The sequence below is a fragment of the Hippocampus guttulatus genome, chromosome 8, assembly GCF_054856545.1.
Source record: "Hippocampus guttulatus isolate MCC_2025c chromosome 8, RoL_Hgut_1.0, whole genome shotgun sequence".
NCBI lineage: Eukaryota > Metazoa > Chordata > Actinopteri > Syngnathiformes > Syngnathidae > Hippocampus > Hippocampus guttulatus.
In genome coordinates this window covers 7,890,226-7,916,436 of record NC_141268.1, presented here as the reverse complement: position 1 = coordinate 7,916,436, position 26,211 = coordinate 7,890,226, and the positions used below count along the sequence as shown (strand labels likewise).

General features: G+C 42.2%; 1 protein-coding gene and 4 non-coding genes across 7 annotated transcripts in view; 3 read left to right on the top strand and 2 right to left on the bottom strand.

Annotated features, from left to right (window-relative positions):
- The first annotated feature begins 1,659 nt into the window (after window positions 1–1,659).
- Window positions 1,660–1,850, top strand: LOC147201003 (U2 spliceosomal RNA). The gene has a single exon (XR_015101708.1). It is a non-coding gene; the product is annotated as a U2 spliceosomal RNA (small nuclear RNA).
- A 2,149-nt stretch (window positions 1,851–3,999) lies between these two features.
- Window positions 4,000–4,163, top strand: LOC147201002 (U1 spliceosomal RNA). Its single transcript, XR_015101715.1, has one exon. It is a non-coding gene; the product is annotated as a U1 spliceosomal RNA (small nuclear RNA).
- A 981-nt stretch (window positions 4,164–5,144) lies between these two features.
- Window positions 5,145–5,308, bottom strand: LOC147201001 (U1 spliceosomal RNA). The gene has a single exon (XR_015101707.1). It is a non-coding gene; the product is annotated as a U1 spliceosomal RNA (small nuclear RNA).
- A 2,149-nt stretch (window positions 5,309–7,457) lies between these two features.
- LOC147201000 (U2 spliceosomal RNA) lies at window positions 7,458–7,648 on the bottom strand. Its single transcript, XR_015101717.1, has one exon. It is a non-coding gene; the product is annotated as a U2 spliceosomal RNA (small nuclear RNA).
- A 2,116-nt stretch (window positions 7,649–9,764) lies between these two features.
- The window catches only part of eif4g3a (eukaryotic translation initiation factor 4 gamma, 3a), a 53,787-nt gene continuing 37,340 nt past the window's right edge, over window positions 9,765–26,211 (top strand). For 2 of the 3 annotated variants that reach the window (XM_086117530.1, XM_086117529.1), the window contains exons 1-4: window positions 9,765–10,435; window positions 19,785–19,857; window positions 22,172–22,339; window positions 23,342–23,434. In XM_086117530.1, coding sequence (XP_085973656.1) covers window positions 10,269–10,435; window positions 19,785–19,857; window positions 22,172–22,339; window positions 23,342–23,434 — 501 coding nt within the window. In that variant the 5' untranslated portion in view covers window positions 9,765–10,268. The remainder of the gene's footprint in view (window positions 10,436–19,784; window positions 19,858–22,171; window positions 22,340–23,341; window positions 23,435–26,211) is intronic. The other variant, XM_086117531.1, reaches the window with a different exon arrangement.

The following is a 26,211-nucleotide window of genomic DNA, read 5'->3' as shown; positions in this document are numbered from 1 at the left end:
ACATGGTAATTATTAGGTTTTTACATGAGAACTTTCGTGGGGTTTTTTTCCTGGTATGGCAGCAAAAACCTTCGTTGTTTTTGAAAAGTCAATTGTAAGTTGTTAAAGTCTGTAAAGTTATGTTTTTGGCTGGTGTATTCACATTTGTGAATATGAAATATTCCCCTCATTAAAAAGATAATTACAAAAACTACGTGTTCATTAACATGCCCCCTGGCCCCAAAAATGACGAAAACATAATTTGTTACGTTTGAGTGTGCGAGATCCAGAAGAGGTGGTGAACTGTTTATGGGTGGTGGTCCAAAAACAAGAGAGGCTGGGTGTAATATTTTTGAAAGTCACTTTTCCCCAATTGATGATTATTTGTGTACTCTGTTTAATTGGAAAGGACCATATCTATTTCCCGTTGACGGAACAACTGTGAGACGGACGAGCCTGAACATCACTCAGAGAAAAAAAAACGGCCGCCAACTTGGTCACGAGTCAAGTTGGCGGCTGGTGCTGATTAGCTAACAATTGTCACTTGCGCCGCCGACTTCTGCCTGCAAGTATTAAATGGGCGAACATATTCCCATGGATTGTCGAAAATAACCCTGAGGTAAACAGTTGGGAGGTTTGACGCCAGTTAACACGTCCCTTTCTACCGACGGGTGAGCAAATGATTCATTCTCATTTTGGGCCCACGCTCGTGACCTTCAATAACCTCAACACAAGCGCGCGGTTTCACGCCGTCTCATGTGAGTTTTGGGAGCTGAAAGTGACTCTTGGGAATAAATCATAATGTTTTTGCATTTGTTCGAAGGGTCGGGCCTGCTTTATTTGGATGCATGATTAGGAAAGGGAGTGGTCGAAATCCTTCGGCAAACCATTTGACAAACGGTGGCGTTATTTTTCATCCTCTCGGTAGCGGAAGGAGAAAAACGAGCCAGTTTGCGGTCGAATAGCGTCTCTGCGCACTCCTTTGAAAGCCGCCGGTACTTGTCATTTAGGTATGTAGTTCACCTCCGCTGCGATGGTGGCGCTCTGCTAGTACGTAATCCTTTTTGTTTGTTAAACAGGAAGTAGTTCGGCCCGGCGGGTGGGATGATTTTCTGTGTTGTTTGGTCAAATGTCGATCAAACGTCCAAACTACTTTTTGCCCCAGCATTGTACCACCAACGCCCGTACGCCGTAATGGAAAATAACTCTGGGGTGTTGGATTTGGTTGTCTATGACGATGTTAACGTGATAAGTTGAAAGCAAAATGCTTTTCGGCCAATCACGTGACGACCAAGCGTTCTTTTCATATAATCGAGGCAAATCAACACAATAGTCCGATAACGAACCAAGGTGCTTTTGTAATATTCTGGGGGGGGGACCCTCGCCGGGTTATTTGCTCGTCTCAGAAACAGGGAGATGCCATTAAAAGAGCGATACGTTCATTGGTGCTTTTCTATTGGACCGCCATGGGCCACGTGACTCGCAGTTATCAACAATTGCTCGGTATTTGTTTCCTTTATCATCCTGGAAAACGACACAGTCGTCCTCATTTCCAGTTCGGTTGCGAGTGTAGTTGTTTGGTGTGTAAATGTTTTTCGTTGTGGTTGCTCGGCGTTTGTCACCGCCACTGTAGCTCGCACCGTCGGGAATCAAGTCGCCTCCTGTGTCAGCTGTGAAGTTATCGCTTCTCGGCCTTTTGGCTAAGATCAAGTGTAGTATCTGTTCTTATCAGTTTAATATCTGATACGTCCCCTATCCGGGGACCATATATTAAATTGATTTTTGGAACTGGGAGATGGAATAGGGGCTTGCTCCGTCCACTCCACGCATCGACCTGGTATTGCAGTACCTCCAGGAACGGTGCACACCCTCTACCGGTTAAATTAAAGTTTAACACATCTCTCAGCACTTATTTTCAAGTTGATGACTTGACCATAGAGATAGGACTCTAGGCACTCAACTATTTTGTTAAGATTCGCGGTAGCCTCAATTGTCAGATCAGCAAGCACTTGCAGGTTTTACCATAGAGAAGTGGACGTTGCTCTTATTTACTGCATACGATTTCTTAAAAATGCCGTTATTGTTATCCGGTCAAAGTGTGACTTGGTTCATGTTTCCGAGGTTAGTTTTCCGATGCTACAAAGCGTATGAATGAGAGCAAGCATGCCTTTTGCTTTTGATGAAGGATATGCACACAGGGTAGGTGTCATGATCAATGAATAACTCTGGCTGTTGTTTACGAAAACATTCGATTCCAAATATTATTTGTGTACGTGGATCGTATCCAAAGGCATTCCGAATATGACTACATGGATGGGATCCTCTGCAATGGTTTGCAACTAACAATGCTGTAGAAGGCCTCCCGATTATATTGTGCGGAGTGGCCTCCGACGCAACAGAACTACCTCACCAATGATGATGTAGGACACCAACTCAACCCACTATGACGTGATTTTTCAGTGTTTAGCGGGACTACACGAATCGAGTAGGTAATCCCATCGTGCGCGATTTACAGCACGGCACAGCATCGAATGTCAAACGATACCGCTAGGTTAACAACCGCAGCCTGTCTAATTTGCCACCCTTTCCGATCGCAATGGGTCTCAATCTCCACTCCATGTCCGGCCGTTCGGGCACAACATTTTCCGCATGCTGAGCATCGAGCTCGTACCTGTGTGGTCCAACATATCTTGCCAACAACCTCCTCTTCCCCCAACTCCCCAAACACCCGGTTCCCCCCAGATAAGATTGAAAAATCGCTTTCCGAATCGATTTTTGGTTTTGTGCACTTTCCATGTTGAGCCCCGCTATTGTTGTCCTTGAAGTGTCACGCTTCCGGGTTTGGTGCTCGCCAAGATGTCACTTCGGGAAAACAATGACTTTGGCGAATTTATGAAATAGAAATTATTTTCACGCTTTATTTAATGGATTTGTTTGATTACTTTGTGATTGGTGATTGGCTGGCAGGCAGTTCAGGCGGTACCCCGCCTACTGCCCGAAGTCAGCTGGGATAGGGTACGCCGGCGACCCACGTAAGGAAAGGCAATTGAGAAGATGGATGGATACTTGTGACATGACAATATTTCATTTGGGATTTCCTCAAATTACTTCACACTTGACCTAAAATGCATGACATTCTCCGAGGAATATTTTTGGGGAGTAGATCCAGATTTGGGGATGAAAAAAGTTTAACAGAAGTGTATTTTGTGGAATTGTTTCCAGAAAAAAATAAAATAAAATAAAATAAAAATGGAAGCGTCTCTTTCGGAATCAGAATCATCTTTATTGGCCAAGGACACACAAGGAATTTGTCATCGGTGGTATTGGCTACACTACGAGTATTGCAATAACAAGCAACGACATATAAGTATCGAAACACTTTCCGTAATGGAAGGGTACCCATTGTTCAAAAGGAAAAAAGTAATCCTTTAACCAAGGGGGAAAAAATACGTTTATTGAAAAAAGGAAAAAGGCATCTTGCTGAATCCGCTCAACAAAAAATGTCAATAGAAAACTAGCCTCAAGAAAACAAACACATAGAGGAGCTCAACGAAAAAGGATGAAGTGGAATATTTACAATGTATGGAGAAAGTACAAATAATAGCAGTTCCAACATTGTTTATACAGTTAAAAGATGTACAGGACAGTTCTGTATACTGCAGTGTTCAAAAGTTGCAGAGTGTAGTGTTTGCTGCACACCACTGGATGGCACCAGCGTGACATTGTGTTCCCGACCACACAGAGAAACAGGAAGCGAGTGCTGCAGAGGCGTGGGGACAAGGGGCATAGCTCGCTTTGAATTCTCGGTAGATATGAAGCAATGCATTGTGGGAATGATTACAAGGTTCTTTTTAACTTCTATTTTCATGGTTTAGTTAACGCGGTGATTAAATTGTACAGTTTATACTGGTGTGCGAGTGCGGTCTCATTCGGTGATTTTGTCGGAGATGCAGCATATGAGCCCGTGACTGAAGACGGTGTGCGTGCTAAAGACATCCGCCTTGGCGACCCTTCCAATTCATACTTACCTGGCAGGGGAGATACCATGATCAAGAAGGTGGTTCACCCAGGGTGAGGCTCAACCATTGCACTCCGGTTGTGCTGACCCCTGCGAATTCCCCAAATGTGGGAATCTCGACTGCATAATTTCTGGTAGTGGGGGACTGCGTTCGCGCTCTCCCCTGATCGTTCGGTCAATGACAATTCACAGTTCGACCTGGTAGTAATATCCCCAGTAATTACATAGTGAATTTAGTCAGAAGGTAACTTGTGCCGAAGTTTTGAGAAACACGTCCGCAAAGCTTTTCGATTCCTCCCTAACATAAAAGTTCCCGAAAGAACAACCTAGTCAAGGAAAGAGACTCATTCTTGCCCTTCCTTCACCGACCACTAATGGGGAAAAAGATGCTTCAATAGAAAAGTAGCCTGAAAAGAAACAAAAAGGAGAGCGAAATAAACAAAGATGAACTGAAATATTGACAGCGTGTAATTTTTGTCGCCGTTCCTGCAGAAAACCCCCGCCTCACACAGGTAGCATGTCGGAAATAGCAACAGTGCTATTGTGGCGATTTCAGAATATTCAGCCATTTGCGATCTCCAGCATTTTTTTTTCTAATTTTTTTAAAGTCTTTTTTCGCGTAATCGGTCACGTGACGCAGAAGCGTGGTTTGACGCGTATCAAGAGTGGCAGAGACGGATGTAACGGAGAATCCGGTAATTTTTCAAAATAAAACATCTTTCATAGTCCGAAATAAATAAAACGGAATTAAGGCAAGTTCTTTCTGTGCGGCCCGGTACCAATCAATTAAGTTGAAATCAGTCCAAAAACATTATACCTTTGGAACTGCGTTTCCATTTTTATCACTCGCTGTCAATATTTCAGTTCATCTTTGTTTATTTCGCTCTCCTTTTTGTTTCTTTTCAGGCTACTTTTCTATTGAAGCATCTTTTTCCCCATTAGTGGTCGGTGAAGGAAGGGCAAGAATGAGTCTCTTTCCTTGACTAGGTTGTTCTTTCGGGAACTTTTATGTTAGGGAGGAATCGAAAAGCTTTGCGGACGTGTTTCTCAAAACTTCGGCACAAGTTACCTTCTGACTAAATTCACTATGTAATTACTGGGGATATTACTACCAGGTCGAACTGTGAATTGTCATTGACCGAACGATCAGGGGAGAGCGCGAACGCAGTCCCCCACTACCAGAAATTATGCAGTCGAGATTCCCACATTTGGGGAATTCGCAGGGGTCAGCACAACCGGAGTGCAATGGTTGAGCCTCACCCTGGGTGAACCACCTTCTTGATCATGGTATCTCCCCTGCCAGGTAAGTATGAATTGGAAGGGTCGCCAAGGCGGATGTCTTTAGCACGCACACCGTCTTCAGTCACGGGCTCATATGCTGCATCTCCGACAAAATCACCGAATGAGACCGCACTCGCACACCAGTATAAACTGTACAATTTAATCACCGCGTTAACTAAACCATGAAAATAGAAGTTAAAAAGAACCTTGTAATCATTCCCACAATGCATTGCTTCATATCTACCGAGAATTCAAAGCGAGCTATGCCCCTTGTCCCCACGCCTCTGCAGCACTCGCTTCCTGTTTCTCTGTGTGGTCGGGAACACAATGTCACGCTGGTGCCATCCAGTGGTGTGCAGCAAACACTACACTCTGCAACTTTTGAACACTGCAGTATACAGAACTGTCCTGTACATCTTTTAACTGTATAAACAATGTTGGAACTGCTATTATTTGTACTTTCTCCATACATTGTAAATATTCCACTTCATCCTTTTTCGTTGAGCTCCTCTATGTGTTTGTTTTCTTGAGGCTAGTTTTCTATTGACATTTTTTGTTGAGCGGATTCAGCAAGATGCCTTTTTCCTTTTTTCAATAAACGTATTTTTTCCCCCTTGGTTAAAGGATTACTTTTTTCCTTTTGAACAATGGGTACCCTTCCATTACGGAAAGTGTTTCGATACTTATATGTCGTTGCTTGTTATTGCAATACTCGTAGTGTAGCCAATACCACCGATGACAAATTCCTTGTGTGTCCTTGGCCAATAAAGATGATTCTGATTCCGAAAGAGACGCTTCCATTTTTATTTTATTTTATTTTATTTTTTTCTGGAAACAATTCCACAAAATACACTTCTGTTAAACTTTTTTCATCCCCAAATCTGGATCTACTCCCCAAAAATATTCCTCGGAGAATGTCATGCATTTTAGGTCAAGTGTGAAGTAATTTGAGGAAATCCCAAATGAAATATTGTCATGTCACAAGTATCCATCCATCTTCTCAATTGCCTTTCCTTACGTGGGTCGCCGGCGTACCCTATCCCAGCTGACTTCGGGCAGTAGGCGGGGTACCGCCTGAACTGCCTGCCAGCCAATCACCAATCACAAAGTAATCAAACAAATCCATTAAATAAAGCGTGAAAATAATTTCTATTTCATAAATTCGCCAAAGTCATTGTTTTCCCGAAGTGACATCTTGGCGAGCACCAAACCCGGAAGCGTGACACTTCAAGGACAACAATAGCGGGGCTCAACATGGAAAGTGCACAAAACCAAAAATCGATTCGGAAAGCGATTTTTCAATCTTATCTGGGGGGAACCGGGTGTTTGGGGAGTTGGGGGAAGAGGAGGTTGTTGGCAAGATATGTTGGACCACACAGGTACGAGCTCGATGCTCAGCATGCGGAAAATGTTGTGCCCGAACGGCCGGACATGGAGTGGAGATTGAGACCCATTGCGATCGGAAAGGGTGGCAAATTAGACAGGCTGCGGTTGTTAACCTAGCGGTATCGTTTGACATTCGATGCTGTGCCGTGCTGTAAATCGCGCACGATGGGATTACCTACTCGATTCGTGTAGTCCCGCTAAACACTGAAAAATCACGTCATAGTGGGTTGAGTTGGTGTCCTACATCATCATTGGTGAGGTAGTTCTGTTGCGTCGGAGGCCACTCCGCACAATATAATCGGGAGGCCTTCTACAGCATTGTTAGTTGCAAACCATTGCAGAGGATCCCATCCATGTAGTCATATTCGGAATGCCTTTGGATACGATCCACGTACACAAATAATATTTGGAATCGAATGTTTTCGTAAACAACAGCCAGAGTTATTCATTGATCATGACACCTACCCTGTGTGCATATCCTTCATCAAAAGCAAAAGGCATGCTTGCTCTCATTCATACGCTTTGTAGCATCGGAAAACTAACCTCGGAAACATGAACCAAGTCACACTTTGACCGGATAACAATAACGGCATTTTTAAGAAATCGTATGCAGTAAATAAGAGCAACGTCCACTTCTCTATGGTAAAACCTGCAAGTGCTTGCTGATCTGACAATTGAGGCTACCGCGAATCTTAACAAAATAGTTGAGTGCCTAGAGTCCTATCTCTATGGTCAAGTCATCAACTTGAAAATAAGTGCTGAGAGATGTGTTAAACTTTAATTTAACCGGTAGAGGGTGTGCACCGTTCCTGGAGGTACTGCAATACCAGGTCGATGCGTGGAGTGGACGGAGCAAGCCCCTATTCCATCTCCCAGTTCCAAAAATCAATTTAATATATGGTCCCCGGATAGGGGACGTATCAGATATTAAACTGATAAGAACAGATACTACACTTGATCTTAGCCAAAAGGCCGAGAAGCGATAACTTCACAGCTGACACAGGAGGCGACTTGATTCCCGACGGTGCGAGCTACAGTGGCGGTGACAAACGCCGAGCAACCACAACGAAAAACATTTACACACCAAACAACTACACTCGCAACCGAACTGGAAATGAGGACGACTGTGTCGTTTTCCAGGATGATAAAGGAAACAAATACCGAGCAATTGTTGATAACTGCGAGTCACGTGGCCCATGGCGGTCCAATAGAAAAGCACCAATGAACGTATCGCTCTTTTAATGGCATCTCCCTGTTTCTGAGACGAGCAAATAACCCGGCGAGGGTCCCCCCCCCAGAATATTACAAAAGCACCTTGGTTCGTTATCGGACTATTGTGTTGATTTGCCTCGATTATATGAAAAGAACGCTTGGTCGTCACGTGATTGGCCGAAAAGCATTTTGCTTTCAACTTATCACGTTAACATCGTCATAGACAACCAAATCCAACACCCCAGAGTTATTTTCCATTACGGCGTACGGGCGTTGGTGGTACAATGCTGGGGCAAAAAGTAGTTTGGACGTTTGATCGACATTTGACCAAACAACACAGAAAATCATCCCACCCGCCGGGCCGAACTACTTCCTGTTTAACAAACAAAAAGGATTACGTACTAGCAGAGCGCCACCATCGCAGCGGAGGTGAACTACATACCTAAATGACAAGTACCGGCGGCTTTCAAAGGAGTGCGCAGAGACGCTATTCGACCGCAAACTGGCTCGTTTTTCTCCTTCCGCTACCGAGAGGATGAAAAATAACGCCACCGTTTGTCAAATGGTTTGCCGAAGGATTTCGACCACTCCCTTTCCTAATCATGCATCCAAATAAAGCAGGCCCGACCCTTCGAACAAATGCAAAAACATTATGATTTATTCCCAAGAGTCACTTTCAGCTCCCAAAACTCACATGAGACGGCGTGAAACCGCGCGCTTGTGTTGAGGTTATTGAAGGTCACGAGCGTGGGCCCAAAATGAGAATGAATCATTTGCTCACCCGTCGGTAGAAAGGGACGTGTTAACTGGCGTCAAACCTCCCAACTGTTTACCTCAAGGTTATTTTCGACAATCCATGGGAATATGTTCGCCCATTTAATACTTGCAGGCAGAAGTCGGCGGCGCAAGTGACACATTTGACAGACAGACCACCATCTATAAACCGTTTTAAAAACTCTTGAATGAGCTCCCAACTGAACATTCGGCAAGCCTCTTCTCTGCCCATCTTTAAAACTCATTTGTATTCTTTGGCATTTGACTCAGCATGACTCACACTTGATCTTCGTTTTACTGTTTCGTGCTTTCTACTGCCTTCGTTATTCTTATTTTATTGGTTTATATATGATATTCACTCCATGTACAACACTTCTTATACAGATATGTTGTTTTAAAGTGCTCTATAAATACAGTTGAGTTGAGAGTTGAGTTGAACATCTCTTCTGCATCTCACCGCACACTCAAACTTAACAAATTGTGTTTTCGTCTTTTTTTTTGGTTAAAGCATGTTCATGAAGACGTAGATTTCGTAATTATCATTTTTATAAAAAGGGGAATATTTCATATGAACAAATGTGAAGACACCAGCCAAAAACTTACCATTACACAATTTAACAACTTATAATTGACTATTCTTACTATGCGGAAGGTTTTTGCTGCGCTCCATCCATTTTCTAATCAGCTTATCCTCACAAGGGTCGCGGGCGTGCTGCAGGCTGTCTTCTTATTTTTACTTTTTTGAAAATGTGTTACGAAAAAAAGTTTTAACTGAGAAAGAAGATGCAGAGGGCGGCTACAGACGATAGAGAGTGCTACTAGCACACAGGTCCCGGAAAATACCTTGAACGTTCAAGACTTTTTTTCACTGTAAATACTGTAGATATAAATTGAAACTGTTCCACGCAAACTATGTGTATATCTGGTTCAAACCATTCAACGTAGCATGTGTTATTTCACATTTGTGAGTGTTCGTCATAGCCTTTCGTGTGGAAATGGTTTGGAAACGTGTTTTTATTTGAGAAAATGCCCCCGCAAACGTGCGTAATTTGTGTTGCAGTGTGACCGCGGAAGCAGGTCGTCGCTCTGTTGTTTAGCCGAGTGATTCCGTAATTGGTCGAGACTTGCCGAATCATCTGTCCTACTCGGACGGCTGGAGAAGCGGCAGGCAGCTGCGCCATGTTGGCCGACTCTCACGTATATGTGCGGGCAAAAAATGACAGAAAACACACTTGACGAGCAGCACAACTAAAGCTTCCCACGCGGGAGGTTGAAGACCGTGTGGTTTATCTTTTTTTTCTCCCCCCCCCCTCTCGTGGAAACGAAGCGAAACCGGTGGGGGGGCCGGGGATCCGCAGAGGCTCTGGACGGGTTAGGGAAAGCTCCCCACCGTCCCCATGAAGAGTACCACTGATCCCGGCAGCGACTTTCCATGAAAAAAAAGGAAAGATCTGTGTTGCTATTTGGGCTTCGTTATCCCGCTTCTCTCGGGGGCTTGGGGCCTGCCTTGACTCCATGTATGCGAGCTAAAACGACGGTCGTTTCTCTATTTGGAGCGCTGTTTTGTTTTTAATGTGTTAGCTCTTTCTCTTTTTTTTTCTTTATTTATTTTTTTACGATGAGTTTACCACCGAAAGTAGTCCCCAAACCCGGAGCCGCCGTCGCTGTGAGTGGACCTGGAAGCGGACCCTCTCCGTCGAGCCAACTGCGGGCTACCCTGACCTCCGTGTCGCTGCCGCCAGGAGCCCCAACAGTCCCCCAGCCTGGAGCCGTGCCGCCAACTCAGTATCCTTTTGACCCGCACGGTAACACTTATTTGTGGTTCACAAACACCCTTTCTCCTCTTTGTGTATGCGTCAGATACTCGACTTTTCCTAATGATAGTGGAGGCTGGATTGTGATGGTGCTTGTGGGAGGGGAGCGGGGCAATTAGCTAGGATGCTAAGTGTGCTAACGCTTGCCGGTTTTCGAACGCCATGAACCTGGAATAGTTTGTTTTGGGGGAGACGTTAGCCCCCATCACAACGCCACACCCAAAGTCAAATATAAAATATTTATCAGTAATGGTTATTGTGACTCAGCTTAAGTGTCAAGGCGGGCTGACATTGTTTGTTAGAGCCAGGCTTTCATGGCTCTTGACACCGGTTACCGGCACCCGGCCGGCTTTGTTCGCTCATCTTCGGTGGCTAACCTCATCGTTCGAGAAGTGTGCTAATGTTAGCCCCCAAAATAAGGCCCGGTTTTCGGCAGGGGGGTGATTGTAATACACCCTCTCGTTGTTGAGCGAGATGAAAGGGGTTGCACCTTGACAGGCCTGTCACTTCTCAGCTCGACGAGCACTTAAATCAGCGATGTCCATCTCCTGTTTTCGATGGCCACTATCTTGCCTGTTTTAGATGTTTCCCTCCTCAAACAACCCGATTCAATTGATCAACTCATCAGCAAGCGCTTCAGAAGTCTGATATTGATTCTGATCATTTGAATCAGGTCTGTTGGAGAAGGGAGACATCTAAAATAAAAAAGGATAAGCGGCCCCCCGAGGACTAGGTTTGGACATCCCTGCCTTAAATCAAACTTTCTCTAGTGCTTTGGATCCAGCATGGCTTTTCCTAGCTCAAGTTGAGCCAGTGGTCGTAGTGTTTTGATCATACAATCATATTTTCTGTCAAGTATTTACATTTTACGCTCCATCTCTATAAAGCCAAACACATAAGGTGTACTGCTCATGAGTTTCTTAACTGCAAACTCAAATGAGCATGGTTAGAAAAAGACAAATTTTGCCTAAAATCCCCAAAATCGTCCGACTTGTTGGCAGTATAAAAGAAAAAGTAACTTCCATCTGCTGCCGATATAACAGTTGCTGTTAAAAATAACCCAACTAGTGCAATGTTGGTCTGTGATAATATTTTATGTTGTTTTCACATTTTGAATGGCTCTTTGTCTATGTCCATGGGATTGGTTCGCCACCAGCCCAGGGTGTCCCCCATGTCTCTAGCCTAAAGGTTGGTGGGTTAGGGACCAGTTCACTCATGACCCGAATGCAGAAAAAGTGCTAAAAAATGCTTGATGGTCACATGCTGAAGTGCAATGCTTTTCACAACAACATGTTTGGACCAGTGTTGCCACCTAAGCAATATGGTCACTCCATTTAGTCACTATTTTCTCCCAAAAAACGTATTGTGAGTTTTGTTCGTACTTTTGATGTTGTTTTTCATATAACGAAAAATGAGTCTGTGGAAGGCAATCAAGGAGTCACCGATGCTGAATTTTGCCAAAGACTTCCCAAAGTATATTTAGCAAAAACAGCGATTTATCAACACATGCTTAACTCGAGATACATGCTTCCAAGCCACAAATATTTCACGAAGATCCTTTTGCACAACTCTACAAAAAGTGCAATAGCATCAGAAATTCATGCAGGGATGTCAAACTTACGTGACGCATAGCAATCATATCACTGGTGTTCGGCCGGAAACTCCTTTGGCACAATTTGGTAAATTTAATATTTTTCACAAATCCATAGTATTCATTCATTTTCCGAACCGCTTTTATCCCCACCAGGGTCGCGGGGGGTGCTGGAGCCCATCCCAGCTCTCTCAAATCCATACTATTTTTACCAATTATTGACCAATCTAAAGTCTTGAAAATAGCAATATTAACTGCTGAACAAATGTCGTTTTTGGAGTCTCCTGAAAAGTCCTGATTTTGAAGTAACACCAACGATATCTGAGCTTTTAAATTACCCAAAGCTAAGTTGGGAAGGAATACTTGGTTTAATTCAGTTAAGTTAGATATGCATGTTTTTAAAATAATAAAACATACATTATTGCAGATACATTTCAGTTGAAGAACCACTGTATTAAGTATAACCAAACCATCAGAAGACATCATAACATGTCACGGAGCCTTTAAAAGGCTTACTAAATGGCTTCGCTGTCTGTCAAGCATTCACATCCAGAGCATGGTGCAATGCCAAATGTCACTCCTCCATGCCACCGCTGGCCTATTTTCCCTGACCGGTGTCGTTGCAAGGTGTTCACACAGAGGACAGGCTAGCCTACTTTAGAGTGGAGTGAGTCACTCAACTTATGTCATCTCCAGTTACAGTTCCAACAAGGTGTCAAGTGCGAGATGGTGGCCAGTGCCATCTCTGCCCAGTCAGTCAGTAACCCAAAGAAGGTTGTTGGCTGATCTTCACTGCTGGTCTAAATGCCCACTTCAGAATTAATGACATTTTGTCAAAATTTTTTGATGATTTGCAGATTCATTTTCAGTAATTCATCTGTGACTACATGAAACAAGCAAGATGCACAGACGCCCATATTGCTTGTAAATAATGCCATATGTGACAACACGTATGAAAACTCTCATCTCTGGATGAAATGATTAATTAAATTTACTCAAATAATTTGCGGTTCAGCACCCTCAGATTCAGGTATTTAAGATTTGTTATTTCAATATATCTTAATATTATTTTGTTTTGGGGGGCATCTCCCATTTTTCATGCAAAATGCTAATTAGACCTGAACTGGGGTTGTTTAATTACTTTTTTTTTCTCCTGTTTTTCCCTTTCCCTTTTTCAATTTTCACAATGGGCATCGGTTACCCCCAAATTTTCACTATTCGTGGGCTGGCCCGAGCTTCATTCCCCACGAATAGCGAGGGTCCACTGTATTTATGGCCCAGAAGTGTTTGTCATCCAAGTATTTACTTTTATTGACTTAACAACTGCTTAACTGTAAGTTAGTGATATACTTTGGTGCATTGCGATTTACAACTTTGAGTTGCATCACCACAGTCGGAATGCCACTGTCGGAAACCGAACACCCCACGAACCAAACCTAATTCCAGCGAAGTTGAGACGTTGTGTGAAACAAATAAAAACACAATCCAATGATTTGCAAATCATGTTCAGCCTATATTGAATTGAAGACATGACAAAGACAAGATATTTAATGTTCAAACCGATACGGAGGTAGTAGGACGAGATCGACTTCTTACTGGCCAGACATGGGGCCCTGTGTCGTGGCTCCCTGCCGTCGAGGCGGCTGAGTAGCTCTGCGACCGCCTCCGCTCACGCAGCCAAGTAGCTCCGCGGCCGCCACCGGTCAGACAGCTAAAGAGCTCCAGGGAGCCTGTGTCGTGGTCGCCCTCCTCCTTGATCTCCTTATCGTGGACGCCAACCTCTCAGATAGCCAAGGAGTCAGCAAATTAATGTATAACGGTTGCATCACGCTAATAATGCACTCTAAGAATTAATGCAAAACCTTGTAAATAGGCGTTCTGTCAGCCATGCATGCCATTTAGTTCCTGATAGTAAAACGGCCATAAACAGTTACCTTGTTATCAATGCCTGGTATTGTTTGACGTCACGAGTGCCTGATTCATTGAAATAAGGCCGCTATTGGTCTGAAACCAGGGCTGAACAATTTTTCATTTTGGGACCGAAGTTGCAATCTTGGGCAACAGGATTTTGAGATCATCAAAGGTTTATATTTTTAAAAGGCTCTTATCCACCCACGCTCATCAATCGGCAGCATGCTACTATGCACAGCTCATACTCACCAGCTCCAAACTAGTTAACCCAAAAAAAAAGTGTTGCATCTACATCATGCTGTCACTCATACACTTGGAAGTCTTTGCTTTCACAGCTGCTTGAGAACACTAGGCGTTCGTGCTCAGCAACAGCAACAAACTGCGTGGTGCAAATCCTGTCCTACGTGGTGACAAATAAACTACCCCACTAACGAGTAACACTTTAACCGAGGAGGCGAATAAGGAGTCACTGAGCATGCAACAGTGAGCAAGAGAGAACATGAAATAAAGAAATGGTTACCGTTTCATATTTGAATAACCCATTCAGAAATATTCCCATTATGATATTTTTACACCTACACTCACCATTACTGTTAAGACCCCAAGATTCAATTCATACCATGATACAGATTTCAAGCCTTCAGTCTCTGTTTGAATTGTTCAGTCTTGAGCAAAAATATGGGGAAAAATATTTATAGAAATACATTTATGTACATAAGTACAAAATATAAAACATTTTTGGTTGAAAAAAATGATTATTTAAAAATACAGTAATAACACAATTACATATTTCTACATGAAGGAAAATAGTGCAGTAGGTCTTGCCTTGTTGAACCATTTTGATAACCTTAAAAAGAACCGCCTTCCTCGCTCAACCTCTTGAGTGTCTTGCACCAATAGCCCAATCGCTTTTAATGTTCTGATGGTATGACTGATGATGATCATTTTCTGTCATGTTTATAAATGTTACTGTTTTTGTGTTTTTTGTTATTGTAAAGTGTCCTTGGGTGTCTTGAAAGGCGCTTATAAATAAAATCTATTATTATTATTATTATTACATTGTGAATGTTGCACTGAAGCTAGATTTGAAGAAAATGGCATTGCAATGGTAATGTCTGTCAAAAAAAATTGTGATTCAGTTGTATACTAAAATCGTTCAGTCCGAGTCCTCGCTCACCCCTAATGTAGATAGCGTTAATGCACATGTGTTTTTACTGGGTAGTTTGGGTCTACTGATAAAATGGCAACGGCAATGCCTGTCTCCGCACTAGCCTGATCCAAACGTCCCCTTTCACCTAACTTCTGGCACCATGTCGACTTTATATCACGTCTGGCACATGACTCCCCAAAGGATCATCAGTTCCCACTTGCTGGGTTGTTAACTCTTGCGGGACGACAATATGGTGAGCTGCCTGTAGGTATGTGTCCATGTGTAGTACGTTGCTGTTCCTGGTTGCCAGAGGAACACTCAGCGCTTGCGTCTGATGCCTTGCAAGCTCTGACAACGGCGTTGCTGCTTAGCATTCATTGCGAGAGTCCAAGGTGGTGCTTCCCACCATCTGCCAACAAAGGCCCAGATTACCCAGCCTTGCTTTAGACCCCCTCCTGCTTCCACGGCCCCCTCTCCTTATTTCATTCCAACTCACCTCGCTCCACCGCAGGCCCAGCTGAGAAACTGACGACTTTCTCCCAGGCCACTTAGATGATAGATAGATAGACACACACACACACACACACACACACACACACACACACACACACACACACACACCTATCTCTCTATGATAGATAGAGAGATAGATAGATATACACACACCTATCTGTCTGTCTGTCTGTGTGTGCGTGTGTGTGTTCATATCACATTTAAGAATCATGCTTTGCAGATTAATGGAACACGGTAAATTGTCCCGAGAGGTGCGGGGTTCGATTCCGGCTCCGACCTTCCTGTATTTGTGAGTATGAGCACAGATGGTTGTTCGTCTCTGTGTGCCCTGTTATTGGGTGGCAACCAGTTCAGGGTGTCCCCCACCTACTGCCCCAGCGACCCTTGTGAGGATAAGCGGATCAGAAAATGGATGGATGGCTATATATATGTTGTATATCCAAAGTGCACATTGACACAACATTGTACTGCAAGTGTGTATTTGTGTAGCCTGCCTGTGAAAGTGTCCTCGTGTTCATGTGCACACTGTGGGAAGTTATAAATAAACTGCTGAGCTGTTATGAGCCAGCATGCAGGACAGCGTATTCCAGAGACGGCGTGCCCGTGGTTCAAGACAACTTTCCTGCCTGATGTCAGAAGGCATGCTCGCCATCGTTTGTGACGGTCTCCTCGTATCATACTTGTTTTTTTCCTGCTGATTGTAGAACAGAAATACGTCCGTGTTGTGTCATCAGTGTTTCATGTGCTGGCTAGGAGTCATGTTGGCGAGGTTCAATCTTGCAATTGCTTTTTTGAGATAGAAACAAATGTGTTGCTCATGGTTTTCTGGATGCTGTTTTGAGCCGTCTTCTCCCTGCAGGGTGACACCTGACAAACTCTTCATTTCCCATACAGGCTGATTTGAAGCAGATGATATAGTACAGTCATCCATTCTGACAGATTTGTAATAGTTTTTTATGTTTTTGTTTGCCGTTGTGCCGGAAATGCTCCAAATGAGAACAAGATGTTCTCTGTGCCCATCTGCTTTCAAACTGTGCGAGCATACTTGCACAATAAAGTTGGCACTGTATTTGGAAGTTTTGGACCATCTTGGAGATGATGTATAGTTGGATACACAGGTCTCGTGGATAAGCATTTAGTAGTACTGACTGTCAATATTCATTGCTTGAAAAAAATATAGTAATTGTATATGGTTTAGTATAGCTCAGAACTACAGCTTACAGCGGGTGTTTTTTTTAAGTTTGCGCTGTTTGGGCACATGTGGGTGTGTCACCTGTGTATTTACGCTATTGTATTGCATATCCTATCCGGGCTATTTGAGATAAAAAAAAAATATATATATATATATATATATATACTGTATATACATGTGTATATATACACACACACACACACACACACACACACACACACACACAAAGTCAAAGTCATACCTCGGTTTTCAAGCATCTCTGTTCTCGACCAAATTGGTTTTCGACCAGAAAATTTGAGATTTTTACGCCTCGGATTACAACCGAAAATCAGTTTTCGATCAAACTAAGCAAACCTGAATAGGCCATTCGACTCTTCTCGGCTTCCTTACATGAGGAAGTGATGCTTCCTCATGTAACGTTCATTGTGAGCAGATGTGTTTTGTTTTGTTTTTTTCCTGCATAGTGTATTCGCCCCTAATCATGGGCTAATAAAATTGTTTCGAATTTCGAACAAATTGGTTTTCGAATAGCCTTCTGGAACGGATTTTCTTTTTGAATAAAAATGTAGTTTTTGTTCAAATGCACTGTTCCAAATTATAACGCAAGCAGAGACAAAGTGTAAAGAACTGAAAATAGTCATTTGTTGAAATTTCAGCTTTAGGAGGTTGTATTTGCCAAAATCAAAAGCTATCTAAATTAAAAACATTGGGACAGGTCAAGTTACATTCTAACATGTCTGTCTATCCAATCGGCTGGCAATATCTTCTGGGTGTACTCTGCCTACTGCCCGAAGACAATTGCACATCCACGACCCTTGTTGGATAAAAGCAGTTCGGATAATGAATGGATGGATCACTTATTTGCCAGCAGTTTTGCAAGTTTTGCATCCATTGAACTTGAGTGAGTTTTTCCTAGATTCTTTGCTTGAACTTATTTGAAAAATATATGTGTAGCCTCCCGAAGCTACTGTTTGGATGTGAACTGCCTCCCACCCTCATAAATCTTTGCTCGAGGATGCTCCAAAGATTCATATCCACATAACCTTCAAATAATTATATAGACATAGAGATGAAAAATCTGAGAAAAATATTGCATAATAATTTTGACTGTGGTGTAATAAATTCAAAGGTCTGTCAAACAGGACAAAAATGAACTTGCATTCAGGAAACTACCGTTTTGATGACTACTAAACATTTCAGTTCTCTATGGTAAGTACGTACCTTAGGCATTGTGAACTAGCACTAATCATCTGTTCTGAACATTAATGTAGGCTTCAGCCTGCACAACATAACCTCATCTTTTGTCCATGTTTGCGTTCGAAACCAAATGGTTGCACTAAACCACCACCAAGTTTTATATATATATATATATATATATATATTTGTTTTTTTTTTAAACACAGCCCGTTAGTCAGCAAACAAGGTGGGCCTGAATTTTTTGTGCCATCTGTTGGTCGCAGCCACGCAGTGAAGGCCAAAGTGTCTCCATAAATTTACAAAGGATAGACAGAATTCTTCATAAGGAAGATGTAATTCGCTAATCATAAAATAGAAACAATGTAGTCTTAAAATATTACTTTCTTTTATAATTTATTCCACAGACCAGATTAGCAGCACACAATAACAATTGGTTCCCAGATTTTGGTTTGTGAGGCTTGAACCCACTAAGCTAGCAACTATTGTTTGCACTGCAGTGAAAGAGTGGTCTCAGCTGCAGCATGCAGTGAAAGCTTTGTTAGTGCCACTTTAATGTGTGTGTGTTTGAGAAAGAATCAGCAAGAGGGGAGTGGACCTGCAGGGGGAGGGAATGTGTTTGCACCAGCTGGGATGTGTCCTCTCACTTCCTGTGCCTCCACGCTTGATTCCTGGTCTCTGAGAGTTCCGGGTAGCCTATGTCATTGAGAGGAGATCACAAGGGATTTCTCAGTTATATGGAGAGACATTTTATTTGTAAAGCTGTGTTCACAAGGCAGTTCAATTCCAATTGTTTATTGCCGATATGCCACACGTCAGATTTTTCTCATACAGTGTGAACAGTACAATTCCAATATTTTTCATTAGAATTTTTTTTTTTTTGCCAGGTGCGCCCCGGATTTCTTTCATATGTGGATATATATCAGCTATATATCTGGTGCAAAGTTGAGGTTGAGGTCATCCGACCTCAACAGGGGTACATCATCAAAAGTCAAATGTGCGCTCTGCACAACTTGCTTCTACATGCGAGACTATATTTACTTCCGTAAACACTGTGCTACATGACATTGTTTTTTTGTTGTTTGTTAGTTTTTTTAATGTGCGTGCCAGACGCTTGGTTTCCCCTAAACCATGTGACCAGCAGTTTGTGAGTGTGACACAAACAAGTGGCCAAGCAGGTTAACCGTGGGCTTCCCTGTCATGTCACTGAGAAACGCTCCCACTTTTGGTCCTCTCTGAAGTGGCTCTCTGCTTCATCATTCTAAACGCTGCTGCTTGGCTTGCATTAAAGCTGATTCTGATCCTGAGTACATTTTAACAAGTCATAACAGGACATTCTCTGTTTCTGTTTATGTATAGTCTACCCTTCTCCTTGTGTCGGCTGAGCAGTCGTCTTGCTTTTCCCACTCAAATCCATTTCACATTTTCCCTTTAACTCTCTCCGAATGGTGAAACTTACATCATGTACGCTTTTAGAGTGTGGGGCTTGTTTGGTGTTGGCTGGACGAGGTTGTGGGTGGTTGGGGGGTGTTACACCTTGGGGAAACAAAATCCCTTTTAGAAATAAATATGCCTTACCATTGTTCACACATTAATTCTGCCATTTTCCCCTTATTTAAAACGTCCTTTTTGTGTACCAAATGTCCTCGTGTAAATTCATCTGTGAAATTTTAAAACTCCCTCTCTTGCTCTCTTGAAATAAGTAATTGGAAAAGATTAACAGAACAATGTGTCACAGTGGTGGTTTTCCTTATAATGCACCTTTGCAGAATTGCTCGGGTTCCGCAGTCACTGGATGACAGAATCTTCTCCACGCAGCCTGGAGTTGCTGCCGTCTACAGCGTGAGTACGCACGCGCACGCACACACACACACACACATACACACGCACACACACACAGCTGTGTATCTTGACACATTTCACACTGAAATTAAAGCATGAGTGCTTAACCATGTGCAAGCACAGTGGTACCTTGATTTAATGAGTTTAATTAATTCCGCGACCAAGCTAAGCTTCACTAACTCACAATTTCCCCCAATGAAATGAATTGAAATGCCGTTGATCCGTTCCAACCAGAAAAAAGGCACTGTATAGTTTCAAATCCTAAAGAAACACACTAGGAAAGAATCTAAAGAAATAGACTGGATTTTGAAAGGCATCATTACTTTCTCTACTATATCTGCATATTGGATGTGCGCCTTTTAAGGGGCGTGGCCCAGCAATTACATCACCAGTCGAGATGGCCGGTGTGAGCGTCTTGGCGTTAGTCATGACCTACAGCGTGTCCTTCCGAGACTTTCTTAATTTGTATTTGTTAGATACCACTTCGATATGCAGTCTATATTAATAATTTAAGCCCGATTCAAAAAAGTATATGTGAGCGTCTAACATGGCACTGTGGAATAGCAGATGTGGGTCGCTCCCCCATCTAGCAATTAAAATCAAGTTATCCTGCTTTTTCAAACCAAATGTGCTTTTGGCTAAGAACTTACTGATCAGTTTGCAGGGAACGTTGTATAATCATTGTAATATTCATCAATTAAAGCGGTGCTCGTCACGTGAAGCGTTTTGTTCTGCGCCAGAAGAGCGAACAGTCCCCTCATGTTACATGTCCTATACAGCTTCCCCTCCCCCACACCAGCACTCCATATGTCCTCCGCACCAATCAGTTGCCCAAGCAGAGCAGGCCCCTCCCCTGGCAACATCAGCGAGATTAGTTGCTTTGTCGTGGGTCATGTGAGGGAAGTGTGCCACACAAAAGAGCTGGAGAGAGGTGTACAAACGATGGCCACTGCACCCCGGGTCGTGGTGCCTGCAGCCTCGTCGCAGTGCTCCCGATGAGCTGAATGTCGCCGTTGTCGAGAAGAAAAAGGCCCCTTTGAGAGGAAAGAGTTGTCTTACTGAAACGCGCGGGCTTCTTGTTGCCTTACTGCAGTGTCTGCTCTCATTCCGCGGTGTGTCCGAATGGTGAGAATGGTGCCAGCTGCTGTAAGTGACACCTTTCCTGCCGCACCGTCAATCCGAATGACCCAGTGTGCACTTTCACACAACATGCCGTAATCAGATGATTAGGCTGGATTTATATTGCACATTTTAGATCCCGTTTCTGATTTGATGCCAATATTAGATGACCACATTGCACAGAAATTACCCCACAAGCATCAACAGCAGGCAGTGACAACACAGAAGTAAAGAACAAAACACATTGAAAACGTTTTACTGTTTGATGTTAAATGTAGCTGTTGTGATGGTGCTACTATTATTGCATTGCATTGTAGATGGTGTTTAGTTGTCCTGGACCCCCATCGCCCAATGATTTATTTGTGGCTGCACTCCACATTACACTACTGGCTATCTGTGGCAATTATTAGTTTATTTCATCAAAGCCACGGCTCTTTCATATTTAGACCACATGCGTCGATGCTTTTGCTGTCAATTCAATTTAGAGAGACCATATCGTTTTTTTGTTGTTTTAATCCTCCCCACAATCTTAAAACACAAACTAATAAAACAGTTTTAAGAGTATTCCTTACCATCTGTTCTCACTGTCATGATACGTAAGTAAAATGAGCCAGAGTCTGTATGTTTTCTTACCCTCAGTGAGACATACCAATACATTAAAAAAAAAAGGATTCAGACATGTACATTTATACCCCGGAAGGTTTGACCAAATGATATTATTTCGTTTTATGATTCCACTAGCATAATTCTGACATAATGTGAAATACCACAAACTGGCCAAGGGAAATTTGCATCCATCTTAAGGCAGGAGCCCAACCAGTCGATCGCGGTCGACTAGTAGTTATTCCATGTTTTATGTTAGCTACAGATTGCACACCCTATCAGTCTCACGTCCTCAAAAACAAATATATATATTTTATTTTATTAACAAATATAATAAAACCTTACTTCCTGTCCCTTCAAAGTCAGCTAGTAGACCAGAATTTTAGCGCACCGGTCAGTGCTCCAAGACCCAAACAGTGTGAATCCAGCCTCCAAATGATGACTTCAACACTAGTGTCAGACAGCTAATCTTTCAACACAGCATAGTGGGAGATGTGTCAGACCTCACACCCCTGCCAGCATTTGCGTGTTCTGTGTGTATTTCTAGCATCACTGATTGTATCTTAACCGCACTGTTTTTCCCGTCCTCCAGCTCCCCAGGCACGCTGGTCCCCCTTTCACTCCTCATGACATCACTAAGGGACACCCAAGCTTGGCAGGCACCCCGCCCGGTCATGCCCACTCCCCGGCGCTCTCTCAGGTATCCATATCCACAGCTACCACGTATCGCTATCCTAAGGGCTGGGAGACGGGCGGAGGGGTGAGTTTGTGTGACATTTGCCGCCTTCATCCTCTGTGCGTACTCATGTTTGCGATTTCTGCAATGTCTGCTTGTGTGTAAAGGACATCTTTTTCTTTTGTTCTTAACACCGGCATAAAATGTGCATGAGTTGAAATGAAAATATGATAAGAACTAGTTACATTTATCTATTCCTAAAACATAAATGTCCAATGGATGCGAAGGTAAAAAAAAAAACAGGTAGGTAAATTAGCCATTTATAAATGAATGCAAAATTCCCTGTATGTTTTGAAGACAGCACTTTCATTATAATGGGCCTCATTCACCTCTATATGTGTAGAAATATTCTTACTGTGCACACAATTTCAGTGTATACTGTATGCAGAATTCCCGTCAGATTTGACACTTGCGTCCCAACCAAATTTCTAACTTTCTATGTTAGTAAATACGGCTTTTGGTTTAAATGCTGTTACTGTCTTAGTTTAAATGCATGTTGGTTTTTTTGGTGGGTGGGGTGGGGGGGTCATATTTAAATGTGATGGACAAACACAATACCGGTTCAGTTGCATGTGAGACTAATTTAGGAACGTTAGTGCCACGTATTCCCGGGAAAATAAGTGAGAGCGTCAAAGAAATCTTTGGTGTTGGCAGGTCGTTCGCCCACTGTGCACCCTGGGAGCCGCTCTGGTCTTAGTGTGCTAAAAATAGCACACTCAGCCAGCACACTCTTAAATGGGTACAGCCATACTGATGGTAGCTCAGAGTAAAGGAGATAAACTGGCCTCCACATGGCTCTGATGAGCAATAATGCGCCACAAGTCTTGCAGACCTTCATGGTGCCACTATGTACAAGACATCAACCCCCGGGGATTTTATAACATTTGCTGCAGCAACATGCAAATACTACCCGACAGAGTTGACCGCAAGATGTGCTGTTGTTCAAAATACTGCGGCCGATGAAGTCTGTGCTCCTCAATTGACTTCAACCTGACCTCGACATCTTGTTATACCCCCTCTCGACAGTCTCCATACAACCCTGGGCAGAATGCTGGCTCCGCCCCTCTAGTGTATTCTCCTCAGACACAGCCAATGAATGCACAGCCACAGAGTCGCCCGGTGAGTGAATCAGTTATTTGATTAGATAAATGGATTAACAAATTAAATAATTTTACTGAAGCAGTTTTAGGGAAAAGTAAAGTTCAAATTAAGGCAACAGACATTACAGCCCACTCCTGCTCTAACACCTTTCACACAAATTGACACCTCAGAGCCATCACAGTCTGTTAGACTTTGAGCAGCCTTTCACACTGACTGGTGTGGAAGAACCTCATCAGGCACCTTTTAGTTGAACGTGACACACACTCTAACACAGAGGTTGGTTTACAACATTTCAAGGTTATGAACAGCGCACCATGAACTAGTTTTGCACAGCAGAAAATACAGTCAAACCTCGGTTTTCAAACGTCTCTGTTCTCAACCAAATCGGTCTTCGACCAAAAATTTCGAGTTTTTTATGCCTCGGATGATGACCGAATTTCGGTTCTGGAACAAACTGAGCGCACTTGAATGCGTCACTTGACGCCTTCCTTACACGAGGAAGTGGCGCTTCCTCAGGTAGACAAGGAAGTGACGCGTCCTCGTTTAGCCTTCCATGGTGAACAGACGTGTTCAATAAAGATTTTTTTTTTTAAATAGAGCGTGGTTTCAGTTTTTGAACAAATCAGTTTTCGAACAGCCTTCTGGAACGGATTATGGTCGAAAACCGAGGTATGACTGGAATACATTTATGCAGAGCACAGGAGCTCACACACATTTCCCTTCCGTGTTTTCCGTATTTTTTCATTTGATTATTTTATTTATGGCCTAGACGTATCTTTTTTTATGTTTGTAGGTGTTGTCTTTGCTTGTGTGAAGCGCCTTGAGTTGCCTTGTGTAAGAAATGTGCAATATATATATGTAGAAAAAAACTCCTCCACGATGTTCCTTACTGCTGTAAAACAAGAAGTATCAAATATTATAAAAACTTTTAAAAATAAAAAGTCAACTGATTGCTTTAATATTGACATGACAATAATAAAGCAGATTATAGAATATGTAGTGCGACCTTTCACGCACATATGCAACCTGTCATTCAAAGCTGGTATCTTTCCATCAAAAATGAAAATTGCTAAAGTTATTCCAATCTATAAAAGTGGAGAAAGACATCGGTTTACAAATTATAGACCAATATCACTACTACCACAATTTTCAAAAATATTAGAAAAACTATTTTCTCGCAGACTTGATAGCTTTATACAAAAGCATGCGCTGTTAAGTGAGAATCAATATGGCTTCAGGGAAAAACGGACCACCTCAATGGCAGTTATGGAGTTTGTGGAAGCAATAGCCACTAATATAGACAACAAAGAATTTACTGTTGGGGTTTTCCTAGATCTAAAAAAAGCTTTTGACACAATAGATCACAGTATATTATTGAAAAAACTAGAAAGATATGGCATTAGAGGTGTAGCTTATAAATGGATAAAAAGTTATTTAGAAAACAGATATCAGTACGTGCAACTCAACAATAAAAAAACGAATCAACTAAAAATCACTCACGGAGTTCCTCAGGGGTCAGTGCTTGGTCCAAAACTATTCATCTTATATATAAATGATATCTGCAAGGTCTCAAAACAATTTAAATGTGTCCTATTTGCTGATGATACAACTTTCTACTGTTCTGGAATAAATCTGAAACAGCTCCTGACAACCGTAGAAAACGAATTAAACAAATTAAAAAACTGGTTCGACAGAAATAAATTGTCACTTAACCTGAAAAAATCGAAGTTAATTGTTTTTGGCACAAGACCAATCAAACACCAAGCTAAAATTATGGTAAACTCAATTGAGATAGAAAGAGCGTATGAAACCAAGTTTCTCGGATTAGTAATAGACTCAAAACTATGTTGGAAGCCACATATCGATAACGTAAAAAGAAAAATAGCCAAAACCGCAGGGATCCTCTACAAAACCAAGGAAGTGCTAAATAAGAGATCTTTGTACACATTATACACTTCATTATTATTACCATATATGACCTACTGTGTGGAAATATGGGGAAATGCCTGCAAAACAAACACACTCCCTATTCTCAACCTACAAAAAAAAAGCAATTCGAATTATTAATAGATCAAAATATACGGAACCCACAAATCCACTATTTATCAGATTAAATACGATGAAATTTTATGACCTGGTTGACTTTAAAATCGCCCAATTAATGTACAAAGCACACAATAACCTGCTCTGCCAAAACATTCAGAAGTTTTTCGAAATTCGAGAAAGCAGCTATGATTTAAGAGGTACCAACTTATTCAAAAAACTCAAAACAAGAACAAACATCAAGCAAAGAAGTGTATCTATCAAAGTGTTAGTCTGTGGAAGAATCTCGAAACGGACCTGAAAATGAGTAAATAGCTTGCTGAGTTCAAAAACAAATTCAAAAAAATAGTACAACCAACCTACATCAATCAGAGTTAAAATGATAAATTCAAAACATTAAATATAATGATAAATCAGAACTAAGTTGATAAATAGAGAAAGGTATATAAATATCCATTATGAATACAAGAGAAAATTGACACAAGAGTGTCAGGGTGTGGAAGTATATAATCCCGATACAAACCAAAAGTTGTAAAAATATCACGGTTAAGGGTAAAGTATGAGCCTTAATGGAGACTTCTTTCTTCTTACTTTTTTCTTTTCTGATTGATATAAAAATGATTTATTAGATACAATCACATAACGGGGTAGGACTAGATAAGTTTTTTACTTCTTCCTACTCCCTTGAACATAATAACTGTGTTGAATGAAGATTGATTTCTTTCTTTTTACTTTTTTTATCTACCTTATTT